The sequence below is a fragment of the Pollachius pollachius genome (genome assembly GCF_949987615.1).
Source record: "Pollachius pollachius genome assembly, contig: scaffold_33, whole genome shotgun sequence".
NCBI lineage: Eukaryota > Metazoa > Chordata > Actinopteri > Gadiformes > Gadidae > Pollachius > Pollachius pollachius.
In genome coordinates, this window is record NW_027641407.1 from 77,646 (window position 1) to 94,436 (window position 16,791).

General features: G+C 47.9%; 1 protein-coding gene across 1 annotated transcript; it reads right to left on the reverse strand.

Annotated features, from left to right (window-relative positions):
- Window positions 1-659: 659 nt before the first annotated feature.
- Window positions 660-16,791, reverse strand: LOC307091617 (coiled-coil domain-containing protein 22-like). Its single transcript, XM_079759255.1, has 16 exons — window positions 16,447-16,791; window positions 15,922-16,099; window positions 14,363-14,495; window positions 13,204-13,310; window positions 12,174-12,258; window positions 11,699-11,868; window positions 9,790-10,011; window positions 8,067-8,258; window positions 7,850-7,969; window positions 7,353-7,469; window positions 6,587-6,688; window positions 5,444-5,551; window positions 3,816-3,911; window positions 2,418-2,477; window positions 2,260-2,334; window positions 660-2,037 (listed from the first exon to the last, which is right to left on the reverse strand). Exons 1-16 carry the CDS (start codon window positions 16,494-16,496, stop codon window positions 1,924-1,926), a joined length of 1,929 nt encoding a protein of 642 aa, XP_079615381.1. The 5' UTR covers window positions 16,497-16,791; the 3' UTR covers window positions 660-1,923.

Here is a 16,791-nt window from a genome sequence, read left to right on the forward strand (position 1 = left end):
ATTTCATATTAAAAGCTCTCCGGTTGTTTCTCCTTCTGGTGGCGATCAGAAACGCCTTTTAGTGACTGGGATAGCAATATTTCAGTACAAAATAAATTGATTAAAGAGTAATAACATGTGAATAACAATATGATATTCTCCTTAGATGGGACAATATTTGGAGGGACTTTTACTTCCTGTTATCACGTGTGCAGCGTTCCCAACTGCACGCTGAGGACGTAAAAGAGCATTACGTCATTGGGAGACGTGAGAAGAGGCTGTGGAAAGAAAGGGTTTGATGCTTATGTTAAGAGCTACATTTATTAAGCAGTATCCAATATGCACTTGTATAGAAATGTTCCCCACTTTTGCCCTAAATTAAATAAAATGTGTAACTACTGATATAAATGGCGGACATTTCATAAGTCTTCATATCTTTATTGATTGAGAATCCTAAGAATTTCAATTGGAAGGTGACAAAATAATGTGGTTAGGCGGTTTACAATGGACCGTTCACAGTATTTGTTAATAGATGTGGAACACATCGAGGCTACTAAATATATTATAACAAATATTCTGATTAACTGAAAAAACGTTGTGACATCAGAATAAAAAACTGCATTATCCTTTGTTTTATACTTTCACAAGATTTTGGCATCTTTCCATTAAATAGCCTATTTCGGATTGAAAAGCAAAAGACACATTCTAGCTAGTGATGATGCAAGATCTTAATTTTCAAAACAGAAACTTGAGACAATATTGGAACTTGGCATATGAATGATTTTTTTTATGCCAAGTCACACACATTTAATGGGCAATTCAGTCACTTCAGCCATTGATTTCTATCAGTTTTATTCATATAAATCATTTGATGGACATTAGTCCACCTTGATTCTGAGGACAGATGATCTCTTCTCCAGCATATAGGACGAGGAGAGTCAGAGCATGTTTCCAAAGACAAAATACTTTAAGCAGCGTTTTGCTTTCAAGGCAGCATGAACTATATAAAATAAACTACAAATGGGTTCCATTACTAAATAAAAGACTACAAATAAAAGCAAGACATCTTGTTAGTTCTATGACAGTACCAAACTAAACTAAATGAAGGGTTACATTACCATGTGTAAGACCACTGCAGTGAATAAAATAAAATGCATCAATGTAGAAGAAAAAACATAGAATGCATTGGACATTAAGTCTATGAATTCCTAGAATTTCATATATTTTTTAATAATTGGCAACAAACATTTTTTAAGGCTTTTTAATAGTATATGGCATACCATATGAGAAGCAGTTTGATGATTTAAGTCAAGCAATATATATTAAAGGTATGAATGACTCAAATCAAAATGTCATTCACTTTACCGGTGCAAAATGAAAACACAAAAACTGCAACATGATTCTCATTAGTGCTCAATGTACATTAGTGGGAAGGATTGCTGTAAATAGCTCAAGATCAGAAGACATGTTCCACCACCCAGGGTCACTACAGAAGAGCGCAGCCCACAGAATCGAGTGAAAGTAGAAACTCTTAGAAGTAGAAAAAACCTCACAGGGTATCTGCGTGTTGCCCGGCGTCTCGCAAGAAGGTATGGAAATAAAAAACCTGGTCGTGCCGACCCTTCCCGGAGAAGTACTGTGGCAGTCCACACAACATCCGTGTGAAAACACAAAAGTCGTCGTTGTTGTCTCTGGCCACCGTGGGTATGTGCATTTGAAAATATAAAGTCTAAATTTCCAGAATACAAAAAAAATAAAAAAAAGTATCTTGCTTCTCGAGAAAAAAATGCATTTAGTGCTGCGATGTGGAGCTACCGTGCTGGTTGAGTCCAAACAGGTCTGTAGCTCTGTCCCATCTCGACCATGGCAGCGTCCGGGAAAGCGGGGGCACAGCGTCGGGTTAACCTGTAGGCGTCGGCCGGGGGCAAGGAGAGCATTGAACCGTCAACCTTCTCTCACTTTGGACGCCAGAGCAGAGTTCTCCTCTCGGACGGCCTTGTAGTCCTCCAGGATCCTCTCTAGGTTGGCCACCGTCTTGTTGCCGCTCTCCGTCTCAATCTGAAGAGGGAAAATTTCCATTTAGTCTGATGAAACCAAATCATTATATCTGTCATTTTTGCGTTCTAGATGTAGGATTTAGGCAGGAAGTAATCGTATTGGTCATTGTTGAGTTCTAGTATCCTTGTAGGGTTTAGGCGGGATGTAATCCCATTGGTTATTATTGGATTCTAGAATCTCTAGTGCTTTGGGAGGGAAGAGTGAGCGTTGTTGGAGTGTTACCTGCTCTTCTAAATCCCGAATCTCCCTCAGTATTGTCCCGGTGTCTTCAATTGTCTGTATCAGCTGGTTGCAGTTCTGTGGAGGGGGAAAGGGTTATAAGTACAGCTTAGCAAGTGTGGACGTGTTTTATAAAAGCATGGAAGGAGAATTAGTCTTACTTCATGCAGTGCAGCCAGGTACTTGTAGGATTTTCGGACGGATTCGTCTTTTTTGGCATCCTGGGGAAATTTAGGAGCAACATGTGTATTAGTTCATTATCATTGGTTCATCATTAGGAGTTCATCATTAGTAGTTCATCATTCAGTCATGAATTAATTAAAAAACGTAACCAAATTACCAGAGTAAAGGAATGTCGTTCTCCTGGCATTCACATCCTACACCTGGTTTAAAGGCTTGACCCTAATTAGCTTTTCGTCATTAAGGGATCAATAGTCAAGAACATTGGCACTCAGCCCCACCCCTAGCAGGGTCTATCATGATCAAACTAACACCCATTAAAGCTGCAGAAGGATAGATGCCTCTAACCTCTACAATAAAAGGCACCTTTAAAGTGCTGATGGACAAACCTACACAACCATAGTTTGAAATATAAACAAAAACCTTTAGTTGGGGTCAAGGGTTCCCTAAAAGGACCTGAAACGGTTCTCTCCTTCCCATCACAACATCACACTGTTTGGGTGTGGGACTAAATGAGTCCCTGAACATTTACATTCAGCTTTATGTTAATGCTAATGTACTTATTGTAAGTCACTTTTATCCAAAGGGACTTACAATAAGTACATTAGTCATAAGAAAGTGAAACAATATATCGCTGTCGGTACAGTAAGGATGTTCATAGAACCAAGTACTAAAAATTACTATTCCCTGTATACAACACAAATAGCTAGGATAAGTTGCTACACAACTAAGTACTATAACTAAGTATGAAATACAATAAGCAGGAAGGGTAAGGGGGGAGGCTCTGCAGAGTCTAGGTGAACTCTGAACAGGTGAGCTTTGAGTCTTTTGCTGAAGCTGCTGAGCGACTCTGCGGTCCGAACATCGGAAGGGAGCTCGTTCACTCACAGAGGAACAGGGCTGTCCCAGAACACATAACCCAACGCTGCACTGTGCTACGGTTCAATTACACATTCCCATTGAACAGACAGCGCGCGTCTACTCTACCCATGATTTCATTCATGGTTCTGCGTCCCAAAGTGGAGTTTGATTTTTGGACCGTTCTAAGTAAACTAAGGTAAATTGGGCTAGATTAAGCTTTAGGGTCTTTGGACCTCAGCAACCGGACAAACTGATGCATCGTTCAACCTGATGATCTTAAAACAAACCAGAGAGGGACTGGAATGATCTCTAGAAAATATCAGCAGTATTTGCATTTGGGCCACAATACTATTCGATGAAGATCTCTTTGTTGCCATCAAGAACTAAAGAGCCAGAGCAAACAATACCCCTATGATCATAGTTTTTTAGCATGGTGGTCCCAGTTGGAACCAACCCACCAAACCCTGTCAGTGTTAATGGTCCACTGCCAAGGTTAGGCACAGGACTGATGTTCTCACCTTGAAGACCAGCTCATCAGTGACAGCGAACGTCCTGTCCAGTTTTCCCGTCAGATTGTTGATCTCCTTCTGCAACTCCTTGGTGTCCGACAAAATCTATCAGCGACCAGAAACAAAGAACCCTATATGAGTGACCTCTTCCCCCTCTTACAGAGACCAGTGAGAGCACTGTTCAACGAGCCGCAGTGGAGCGGGCTGTCTGGCTGCACCCCCCAGCGTAGGGCCCAGTGTCCCCCCCAGTGTAGGGCCCAGTGTCCCCCCCAGTGTAGGGCCCAGTGACCCCCCCAGTGTAGGGCCCAGTGTCCCCCCCAGTGTAGGGCCCAGTGTCTCCCCCCCCAGTGTCCCGTCCCCCCCAGCGTAGGGCCCAGTGTCCCCCCCCCCCCCAGCGTAGGGCCCAGGTTCCCCCCCCCCCCCCCAGCGTAGGGCCCAGTGTCCCCCCCCCCCCCCCAGTGTCCCCCCCCCCCCCCCCCAGCGTAGGGCCCAGTGTCCGTCCCCCCCCCCAGCGTAGGGCCCAGTGTCCCCCCCCCCCCAGCGTAGGGCCCAGTGTCCCCCCCCCCCCCAGCGTAGGGCCCAGGTTCCCCCCCCCCCCCAGCGTAGGGCCCAGGTTCCCCCCCCCCCCCAGCGTAGGGCCCCCCAGCGTAGGGCCCAGTGTCCGTCCCCCCCCCAGCGTAGGGCCCAGTGTCGTCCCCCCCCCCCCAGCGTAGGGCCCAGTGTCCCCCCCCCCCCCCCCCCCCAAGCGTAGGGCCCAGGTTCCCCCCCCCCCCCCCCCAGCGTAGGGCCCAGTGTCCCCCCCCCCCCCCCCCCCCAGTGTAGGGCCCAGTGTCCCCCCCCCCCCCAGCTTAGGGCCCAGTGTCCCCCCCCCCCCCAGCGTAGGGCCCAGTGTCCCGTCCCCCCCCCCCCCCCAGTGTAGGGCCCAGTGTCGTCGTCCCCCCCCCCCCCCCCCCCCCCCCCCCGCGAGCAGGACACATAACACCAAACTGCTCCCACCCATCTGGCTGTTCCGGGGCATGGTTGGAACCGCCGTTGGTTTATGAATGGGTGAATTATTAATGGGTGTAGGAATGGGTGGATTATGAATGGGTGTAGGAATGGGTGAATTATTAATGGGTGTAGGAATGGGTGGATTATGAATGGGTGTAGGAATGGGTGGATTATGAATGGGTGTAGGAATGGGTGAATGTGAGGCACTAGCTGTAAAGCACTTTGAGAAAAGAACAATATAAAAGCTGATACCATCCAGTATTTAACTTTAAGAGCAGTGTTGTCATTCATCAACAGCTCAACATCTTAATAAAAAGTGAACAGCTCCTCCTAGAGGTCCCACTGAGAGCTCAATAACCTCCATTCCATCATCCATACACGGTCTCAAAGGCTGTTAGTCATTGTTAACGATGGCTGTGATGTTGCTTTGTCCACACACACACACACACACACACACACACACACACACCATAGAATGCGTTGGTAACGGCCCTGACGACAGGCCTGGGATTCATCGTGCCACCATAACTATTGAAGTCACCACCTTCTACCTATCCTGAGCGGTTTGGCCCCCAGCCTCACCTTGGTGATCTTACACTGACCAGTGACAGCATTGTTCAGGTGAGCGGTTTGGCCCCCAGCCTCACCTTGGTGATCTCCTCCTTCTGTTTCTTGATGTTGCCAACGATCTCCAGGATCCTCAGGGTGTAGGCCGAGCGGGAGACGTCCTTTGGAAGGTTCTCCAGCTCAGAGATCTGGTGGGGAATACAGACAGGTGAGCCCCAGACAGGTAGACCAGACAGGTGAGCCACGTACAGGTAGACCACAGACAGGTAACCCACAAACAGGTGAGCCACGTACAGGTAAACCACAGACAGGTGAGCCACAGACAGGTAGACCACAAACAGGTGAGCCACAAACAGGTGAGCCACATACAGGTAGACCACAGACAGGTGAGCCACAGACAGGTAGACCAGACAGGTGAGCCACAGACAGGTGAGCCACAGACAGGTGAGCCACAGACAGGTAGACCACAGACAGGTAGACCACAGACAGGTAGACCAGACAGGTAGACCAGACAGGTCAGCCACAGACAGGTGAGCCAGACAGGTAGACCACAGACAGGTAGACCAGACAGGTGAGCCACAGACAGGTGAGCCACAGACAGGTGAGCCACAGACAGGTGAGCCACAGACTGGTGAACAACGATTCGTAGAGCTCCTTAGGTTTACTACCACTACTACTAGCTCTGTTCCTTCCTAGCGTCCTAACTGCCACAATATCTGTTCCTTGCTAGCGTCCTAACTGCCACAATATCTGTTCCTTCCTAGCGTCCTAACTGCCACAATATCTGTTCCTTCCTAGCGTCCTAACTGCTACAATATCTGTTCCTTCCTAGCGTCCTAACTGCCACAATATCTGTTCCTTCCTAGCGTCCTAACTGCCACAATATCTGTTCCTTCCTAGCGTCCTAACTGCCACAATATCTGTTCCTTCCTAGCGTCCTAACTGCCACAATATCTGTTCCTTCCTAGCGTCCTAACTGCCACAATATCTGTTCCTTCCTAGCGTCCTAACTGCCACAATATCTGTTCCTTGCTAGCGTCCTAACTGCCACAATATCTGTTCCTTGCTAGCGTCCTAACTGCCACAATATCTGTTCCTTCCTAGCGTCCTAACTGCCACAATATCTGTTCCTTGCTAGCGTCCTAACTGCCACAAAAACTGTTCCTTCCTAGCGTCCTAACTGCCACAATATCTGTTCCATGCTAGCGTCCTCTGAACCTCACCAGCTGCTTGTAGACAGACTCCTTCTTCTTGGCCTTCTCTGCAGTCTCCCTGATCTTCTCATGAAGGTCCTTGATCTCAGAGAGTTGCCTCGAGGACTCCACCTGTGGGTGGAATAAAGCATGAAACAGATTTGGCTGGAATGAATCATGGCCTAGTTACTATTAACCACCTACAAACAGCAGACGCTTCTATCCAAAGCAACTGACATTGAATGTAAGGGGTAGGGGTATAGATCTCCCTCCTGCTCAAGGATAGGCTAACAGGTTAGACTATAGACGTCGGGATTGAACCCAGTACAGGTTAGACTGTAGACGTCGGGATTGAACCCAGAACAGGTTAGACTATAGACGTCGGGATTGAACCCAGTACAGGTTAGACTATAGACGTCGGGGATTGAACCCAGTACAGGTTAGACTATAGACGTCGGGATTGAACCCAGTACAGGTTAGACTATAGACGTCGGGATTGAACCCAGTACAGGTTAGACTATAGACATCTGGGATTGAACCCAGTACAGGTTAGACTATAGACATCGGGATTGAACCCAGTACAGGTTAGACTATAGACATCGGGGATTGAACCCAGTACAGGTTAGACTATAGACGTCGGGATTGAACCCAGTACAGGTTAGACTATAGACGTCGGGTTTTGGGGAGTCCCAGTACAGTACATAACCCTAACCCAGTACATAACATTAGCGGCGCCAGCAGACCCCAGGCCCAGGTCGATAAGAGGTCCTCTATGCAGACGGGAGAGTGAACTCACATCCTGATTGGTGCAGAGCTCTTTGAGTCTGCGGTGCTCCTGGATGAGCGGGTCGCGGTGCTTCTCCCACTGGGCGGCCAGGCTCACCAGCCGCTTAGCACTGGCCTCCACCAGCGTCTAGGGGCCAGACACAAGGATGGGTGACTGTTTCAGAATTATTAACACATTGAGATGAGTGTTCGTATTTAATAGTACTTTAATTCAAACACAACATCAGTATTCATTTATAATACATTGGGGCCATCACTGTTGTACTGTTTGATCACAGCTCAGTTTGTATGTATCTGAACAAACTCATTGGACACTCTCAGGAAACCTGATCAAAGCTATGCTCAGTTTGGACGGGTAAACAATGTTTATCATCAGGGTAAAGCCCCCGAAAACACTAAATATAGATTCCGTTTTGGAAGTGAAACCCAGGTAATGGTGTCCAAAAGCCCTGGTACCCATGGAAACACAGTATGGGTGACGGAGAAGGGAAACTCCCAGCGTCTCACCTGGAGCTTTGCCAGGTTGTTGTGGGCGTCAGGCAGCAGCTCCACTGTCTGTCTCTTCACCTGCAGGCTGTCCTCCTTCTCCTGGTTGCCCTGCTCCCGCTCCTTCAGCTCATGGGTCACCTGGGTTAGGGTTAGGGTCATGAGGGTTAGGGTCATGAGGGTTAGGGCCAGGGGTGAGGTTAGGGTTAGGGCTAGGTTTGAGGTTTTGAGGGCTCACCTGGGCCACGCTGAGGTTCATCTGCTTCATGCGGTCGCTGAGCCGCTCTGTGCCCAGCGCCACCTGCTGGAGCTGCTCCTCCAGCTCCCCGAGCTCCACCTGCTGCCTGGCCCGCAGCTCTCCCTCCGATTGGCCCCCCAGCGGCATGGAGCTGGCCACCGCCGCCATCTGCCCCACCAGCAGCCCCGGGTCCTAGAGGCAGCCGCGTTTGAGACAGGGATTACACCAGCGGCACAGCAGGGGGCTGGCTACACGCAGTAGAGTCTACGGCACAGCAGGGGGCTGGCTACACGCAGTAGAGTCTACGTCACAGCTCAGACACTCTCACACACACACACACACACACACACACACACACACACACACACACACACACACACACACACACACACACACACACACACACACACACACACACACACACACACACACACACAGCGTTAGGTTAAATGATAGCAGTAGCAAGTAGGGATCGACCGATACCGATTTTTTAGTGCAGATACCGATTTTTTTAATCAGCCTTCGCCGATACGCAGATACCGATTTTCTTGAGCCGATATTTGGAGCCGGTAATACCCTGGAAATCCAGAGTTCTCGCGAGAGCACAATTTGAATTTGCTCAGCGAGTCACTCTGGGAACGAGCAATATACTGGTGTATATTCTGGGCCTCTCCTGGCCCAGAACATTAATCAATCACATCGATGTATCAATATAGGCGGGCCAAAAGCATTGCTGTTTTACCGACTGGATACGGCAAGAGTCTTATCTATTGGTTAGCTCCACTGGCCTGGATACGTCAGCCCTTGTATTCTTCTGATTGTTCATAGTGTTATCCAATGTGTGTTATCCAGTGGTATTTTCAAATGCATGCTTGGTGCCGCCCCTCGAGTTGGGCCATTTTCATTACTCGTTGCCAGACCCTACAGCTTCCTAGATGTGGGTCTGGATTTCCAGGCTAAGCCTCCCTCAATTTACATTATAAAAATTACACAATGATGATAACAAATGTTACAATGTGTCGATTTTAAAAAATTAACATTTATTGAACTGTCTGTAAATAAAAAAAAATAAAAAAACGGCTGATACTGAAAGAAATATCGGCTGATACCGATACACGTAAAGAACCAAATATCGGCCGGCCGAAATATTGGTTGATTACTAGTAGCAAGCTTTGCATTTGACATTGTGCATCCGATTACAGAATCCTACTGAGCCCAGGGGTGACTTTTTCTTTATCTCGTTCACCTTCAGGATTCTGTAGATCCTTAGAGGCTGAAGAGAATTTATATTATTCTTCACTCCAACCGTGAGCCCTGCTGACGTTATATTCTTATATCTTTATTTAACTGCTCTTACTGAACTTTGACTTGTTCATATTGGATCCACGACTGTCGAACAGTACACGGCCTCAACAGACTGAAGATACATGCTCTGGGTAACCAGAAGCTCATTTAAAGCAGAATAAAGACATACAAAACACAGCCTGGGATTTTCAGGCCAATTAACCTTCCTGTCAGATTTGACGTAGAATTACACCTGCAAAACCAACCAGGTCAAGTTTCGATGCATATATTTTCTTGTAACGTGTTCATTCAAAGGTGGGTTCTTCTTCTTCTTCTTGCTGCTATAGCTCACTCCACACCCTCAGGGCTGCTTGATACTATGTTACTGCATTCCGTACGTTCTGTGCGTGTGCGTGTGCTTGCTGTGTGTGGGACTCACCTGTGTGAAGGTGAACTTCTGGGTGTGGGTGAAGTGGGTGCCCTTGGGCAGCAGGCGGTCCCCGGGGCCCGAGCCCTGGAAGGAGAGCAGCAGCTGGGTCAGGTCGGAGCCCGCCCCCCCGGAGCCCGCCCCCCCGGACCCCGGGGACGGCGTGCCGGGCGCCGAGCGCAGCTGCTCCTGGATCCGCTTCTGCAGGCGGGCCGCCTTCCTGGAGCGGTACTCCTGGAGGGAGCGCCGACAGAGAGGTTAGGGAATAACCCTAACCCTACCCCGACAGAGGGGTTAGGGAATAACCCTAACCCCGACAGAGAGGTTAGGGAATAACCCTAACCCTAACCCCGACAGAGAGGTTAGGGAATAACCCTAACCCTAACCCCGACAGAGAGGTTAGGGAATAACCCTAACCCTAACCCCGACAGAGGGGTTAGGGAATAACCCTAACCCAGACAGAGAGGTTAGGGAATAACCCTAACCCTAACCCAGACAGAGAGGTTAGGGAATAACCCTAACCCTAACCCCGACAGAGGGGTTAGGGAATAACCCTAACCCAGACAGAGAGGTTAGGGAATAACCCTAACCCTAACCCAGACAGAGAGGTTAGGGAATAACCCTAACCCTAACCCCGACAGAGAGGTTAGGGAATAACCCTAACACCGACAGAGAGGTTAGGGAATAACCCTAACCCCGACAGAGAGGTTAGGGAATAACCCTAACCCTAACCCCGACAGAGAGGTTAGGGAATAACCCTAACACCGACAGAGAGGTTAGGGAATAACCCTAACCCAGACAGAGAGGTTAGGGAATAACCCTAACCCTAACCCCGACAGAGAGGTTAGGGAATAACCCTAACCCCGACAGAGAGGTTAGGGAATAACCCTAACCCCGACAGAGAGGTTAGGGAATAACCCTAACCCTAACCCCGACAGAGAGGTTAGGGAGTAACCCTAACCCTAACCCCGACAAAGAGGTTAGAGAAACGCTTTGCTGTATTATAGGGTTGGGGTTCAGTGTTTCCCCTAGGATGGAGTTGCAGCAGCGGAGGTGAAATGTTTTTTTGTGCGCTCGCAAAATCGCACCCTGCCGGGTGGTTTCTATGTGTCTACCGGCACCAGAAGGGTGTACATACAGTACATTTGTGCACAGTAATGAGCAGGGGAAATATGGAGGGATTGAACATAATAAGTATAATCTTTAAAACAATTATTTAACAAAAAATATATTATATCAACAACCACATTAAAATCACATAACCCAAATACTACAACAATCGAAAAGGTCTGTGCCTCAAACCAATGCATCTTCCCCCTCCCTCCCCTCTCCCCATCACAAAGGTTGTAGTAGGACCATAAAGAGGCCATGCCTCTATGGAACAAGTTTTGGGGCTCTAGAGTCAATAATGGCGACGCTATTGAAATTGTACCATTGTGGTCGTTTTCAGTTTTGCACTTTGCAGACGGTCCCTAAGCTCGCGGCTGAAAGCCGACAGCTCATAGAAGCCAATGCAATTCACCGTTCGCTAAAGACGGCTCGTTTGGATGAAAACAATGTTGTAGCTGGTTCTCTGGGTTACTACACTCAATTGTAATGCAACGATGTTTCACTGATGATCTATTGAACTGCAAACTCTGAATCTGCCAATTTATTTCCAACTTTACGGAAGTTCCTCTCCGTTTATATGCTTTACTCACAGGTGTGTGAATTTACCTGGATATGAAGCGCATATCCAGCGTCCGTTAGGGTTATTACCCCCAGTGTTTCCCCTATATGCACCTAGCAGTGGCGGTACTAACCCTCACCCCGACAGAGAGAGGAGAACAGAAGAGGCCCATCTGTCCAGAGCTTCACTGCAGCTCCGGCTGCCAGAACCAGGGTTGATGACGTGGGGGGGGGGGGGGGGGGGGGGTCGTACCTCCGGCGTGAGGCGGGACAGCAAGCCCTGGCTGTTCCACTCGCTGTCCCACTCCTGGGCAGCGCTGAGCTCGGCCGTGTGCTGCTCCAGCAGGGACGCCACCAGCGCCCCCTGGTGGGGGGGCTGAGCTGTGACGGGCAGGACCACGTCCCTCTGGTAATCCCTCAATGCTGATTGGCGGGAACGGGAGAATTTGAACAGGAAAAAGGTTGATATTATTTTGAGAGAAAACACCAGTAGAAAATGAAAGGCGTTTCTGTTTTAAGTAACTAGACCGTAACAATACAGCAGCAAACAGGAACAGGAAGAATGGAAAAGTGGTCAGTCTGAAACTATAAATATAATGGTGAAGCCTCCTCATTTAGGATGCCAACAAGTAAGCTGGGAGCCTTGCAGCTGGGAGTCCACCCCCCTCCAAACTCCATGAACCCACACCTCTTTCTCATTCTGTGGTCAAACAGCTATTACGGCCTACCTTTGGGTGGCGCCCTCCCTGTAGATTTGTTGCTGTACGGTAAACTCAGCGGCTGAGTTCGGAGACTCTGGGACGTTCCAACACTCTGAAAACAACAGCAACCAATCAGAGCTCAGAGTCTAAAGCAGATGTCACCAAGACACTACCAGCTACTTCTGTTAAAACTAAAGGTTTGGCCACACTGAACGCATTACGCGCCTAACCTGACGCTTGATCATTGTGTGTCACAAAACTGGTTCAACGCGCCTACGCTTCTCCCTGAGGGGGCTTATTTTCGATAATGACCGGCGACGTTCTATACATTATCCCGCTTATTACACGGCTACTTGCCAAAACGAAAAAATAACTTCAGACGCTGGGGTTGACAAGTTACCGGACTACTACCCATGCAAGTCAACGGAGTGTTCCACGGCATTGAGAAGACCCGTGTAATAAAGGCCTATAATATTTCTGTTTATGGCATAGATTTCTACTCAGATTAGGCCAATAAAGCAAAAAACACAAACGCTTGATCAAAGGCCCGGCCCAAGGATAGTGGTGGGAAATATCGGCCCGACCCGGACGGCGGATCGGCTCAGGCTCGGGCAGAGAATCTAAACTGACATCCTCCGTAGGCGCTCACAGCTGTGTGAGTTTCACCACCTACTCATCGTTTCAGCACACACTGAAACGATGACTTGGTCATCCATGTTCTTTCTGCTTCTGTGCGTCCTCCGTCTCTCTGCCAGTGACATCGGGTCAAGCTCAACGCTGATTGGCTATCGTTAAATTCTTTGAACTCTGCGCGTTGATGCATTATTTAGGTGCGTAAAACGCATCTAACGCGCTGCTTTAGCGCATGTAACGCATCTACGCGCCTAAACCAAAGGTTCCCTATTCAAAAATGCAGATTTTCAACACCTCTAACACGCGTAACGGGTTCAGTGTGGCCGTACCATAATAGCTATGAGATGTTGCTTTTAGTCATTTTGATAGTTATTCCGATGTCTTTCTTTGGGGATCGATAGTGCTGTTGATTAAGGAGTGTTACCTGTGTTTTACAAAGGAGAGGCAGCCTGCAGTTGTGGGGCAGCCAAGGGAGGGCGAGCTGGGCTTTGATTTTTGCGGAAATAGCTCTCTGGAGCACCACTGATTTACCTGGAAGGGTAACAGGAGAAATTAAGCTAATTCACGGCACTAACTTCAGGATACTTTGGCCCATGGTGGTCCTTCCTTCTTAAAAATGTCTGCACCAAACAAATTACAACATATCACCATGTCCACGCTACAATAACAAACACTTATGTAATGTGATGAAGAGGGTCTGTGTTGTGATGTAGAGGGTCTGTTGTGATGAAGAGGGTCTGTGTTGTGATGAAGAGGGTCTGTGTTGTGATGTAGAGGGTCTGTGTTGATGAAGAGGTCTGTGTTGTGATGAAGAGGTCTGTGTTGTGATGAAGAGGGTTTGTGATGTAGATGGTCTGTGTTGATGAAGAGGGTCTGTGTTGTGATGAAGAGGGTCTGTGTTGTGATGTAGAGGGTCTGTTGTGATGAAGAGGGTCTGTGTTGTGATGAAGAGGGTTTGTGATGTTGAGGGTCTGTTGTGATGAAGAGGATCTGTGTTGTGATGAAGAGGGTTTGTGATGTAGAGGGTCTGTGTTGTGATGAAGAGGGTCTGTTGTGATGAAGAGGGTCTGTGTTGTGATGTAGAGTGTCTGTTGTGAAGAAGAGGATCTGTGTTGTGATGTAGAGGGTCTGTGTTGATGAAAAGGGTCTGTGTTGTGATGAAGAGGTCTGTGTTGTGATGTAGAGGGTCTGTGTTTATGAAGGGGGTCTGTGTTGTGATGATGTGATGAAGAGGATCTGTGTTGTGATGAAGGGGGTCTGTGTTGTGATGAAGAGGTCTGTGTTGTGATGAAGAGGGTCTGTTGTGATGTAGAGGGTCTGTTGTGATGAAGAGGATCTGTGTTGTGATGAAGAGGATCTGTGTTGTGATGAAGAGGGTCTGTTGTGATGAAGAGGATCTGTGTTGTGATGAAGAGGTCTGTGTTGTGATGAAGAGGGTCTGTGTTGTGATGTAGAGGGTCTGTGTTGTGATGAAGAGGGTCTGTTGTGATAAAGAGGATCTGTGTTGTGATGAAGAGGTCTGTGTTGTGATGAAGAGGTCTGTGTTGTGATGAAGAGGACACTATGTAGCGTATTGGACCGGCCTGCGGGTTGATCCGATGCCTCGGCGCTCTCTCTCGGCAGCTTCTCCACCAGGAACATGAGCAGGGAGCGGATCTCGGGCTCATTGCTGTACAGGAAGGTCTGGTAGCCCATCTCCCCCTTGTAGCCCAGGTCCTGGAAGAGCAGTGCACTGTGAAGGTCTGTGGACCCCCGCCCAGGCACCCCCTTTGTATTGAACCAGTTCTTTCTATGTCTACAATGCAAGACATTTTAAGTTCTGATTAATAGTCAAACGGACTGAACGGGTAATACATAGGCATCTTTGTAAGTGGGAATATTATAGGTCTTCACTAATATATCTGTGTGTTGTGTGAGATTTGAGTGTGTGTCGAGTGTGTGAAGCTGCTTGCTGTTACTTCTCAGTGACACAGGATGCCTTGTAGACATTTTACAGCAGTGCACTGTCAATGTTCCACTCCGGTTAACCTAGTGCAGGTTAACCAGTCTACCTCCCCTTTAGTCTGAAGCACCTAACTCACATGGCTCATCCTTGCTAACCACAGAGCGACATTTTGTATTCCTGCATAATGGAAAAGATCTTTTGAACAATAGTAAAATGCATAGTTGGCCATTGTAAAGAGCCTGATAGAGTGGATTTTATAATCCACCTACAGGTCTGTATTCCCACCAGTGGCAGCAGGAAAGGAACAGTTTTTGAGAGCTCTTCTTTCAGAATGAGTTTGGTGGTGCTACTGGTAAATCGTGTAAAAAGCAACCGTAGTCACTAATGAGCCTGACAGTCACTGCAGCAGCATGTGACCAACACATGATATAAAACACAGGGGATCCAATCATGCAAGGGCCGTTCATGGAGACTACTGTAGAACCCATAAGCCAGCATGTTTTATTGGGCTTTTTACTTTTCTATACCTTGGTATTAGGCAGGAATCTCAAACTATGTTCTAGAATGCATGTATGCTCAATACTAAAAATGGTGTCGTTGAGACCTGGCTTGATGTGGTCAATGAGTCTAATAAAAGTACCGTGAGGAGAATGCCACATACTGCCTACCGTGACTTCATGCTAGCCGGAGCTACTGCTACCAGACCATAACCTTAACCTGCACCATCCCACGTTGCAACAGACTCATCCCAAACCCATTCATCTAGGAGTTCCCTCGTTCAATGATTTACACACACCAAGAGTTATCACCCGTTTCAGCCGACTCACAGAATTCAAAGAAAGGGAATTTCAATAAAATAGTTGTGACTGCTTCCAGCATTCATTGAACGTAGCTGACACAATTAAAGGTTAAAATATCGATGACAAAGCATGCAGATTACTGACCACATGACCGTTGTTATAATGAATCACTTCCACATTCTGGAGGGCCCAGATCTAATTATAGCAAGAGACTGGACCTCATTCGTTTGCATCTGTTCACACTGCACTCAAACAAGATGTGATTATAACAAAAGTATAATGCATCCCGTGCATTAATATCTGCTCACTCACTTCACGTAAAACCACCATATCGTGACCACATCAGAGAATCCAATGTCAAGCCCAATGTTTCAGTTCTAAGCATTGGAGCTCTTACCTGACAAGCCTGTGCCAAGCCCATCCCTACCCGGAAGCGGGCAGACATGCCGGGGGGCAGCGACGGCGACAGCCCCCCTCCCAGGGCGGGGTTGATGACCCGGACACATCGCACCACCGCCTCCACGATCAGCTCGCTGGTGAACTGTTTCACACTCTGAATGTCTTCAGCCACCTCTCTGTGGTCGCAAGGTGAAAGGTACAACTAGATCAATAGGGTGTCTGAAAACACAGTACAATAAGTGACCCCCTAGCCTGCCTGCGCACGCGCGCGCGCACACACACACACACACACGGTATTGCTCGAGACCAACACATGACTATAACGTTACACCATAATCATTTGTTAATGGCATGTGAATGAACGATAGGTGGGAGTGGATGGTGTTGTCAAGACTGGCACACACATATGTTCATAACTATATCCCGTACTGTTGCCTATTCACCTCTCCAATGCATTCAGTACCAGGCTACAGCCGGGCTAATGCTACTGTTGGATGGACACATACACTGAATGTATACGTACGTGCCGCTTTGTCGGAGTGCGTGGATCAAAATCTTATCAACTTCCTCCATTGTTCACGTTTACTGCCGATCTGCGATACGAAATAACAGCGGCAAAGAGCAGCTCAGCTGATGTCAAACGGCTGAATGATGTGTTTAACATTTGATAAAACCATGCTAGCCCAGTAGCCAGCAGCTAATAAGGAGCGCTGGCGCCCATTGACCGAGCGCTACAGACTCGAACCGATGTGCTCTTTAGCAGGGCATTTCTTCCGACTTGCCGGATATATTTGCATTGAGCAATAGAAGTCCCTAGCTAGTTTAGTTTAGCAGCTACACTCTACACAGACATTTCTCTCAGCGTCTA

What these genes read in the sequence shown, in the direction of transcription:
- LOC307091617 (XM_079759255.1), bottom strand. Translation starts at nt 16,496, where the DNA reads ATGGAGGAAGTTGATAAGATTTTGATCCACGCACTCCGACAAAGCGGC. An exon ending in AGTCTGTCTACAAGCAGCTG is followed by an intron (nt 5,552 to 6,586) that starts GTGAGGTTCAGA and finishes ATTCCCCACCAG; the next exon opens with ATCTCTGAGCTGGAGAACCT. An exon ending in AGAAGGAGGAGATCACCAAG is followed by an intron (nt 3,912 to 5,443) that starts GTGAGGCTGGGG and finishes GGTCGCTGATAG; the next exon opens with ATTTTGTCGGACACCAAGGA.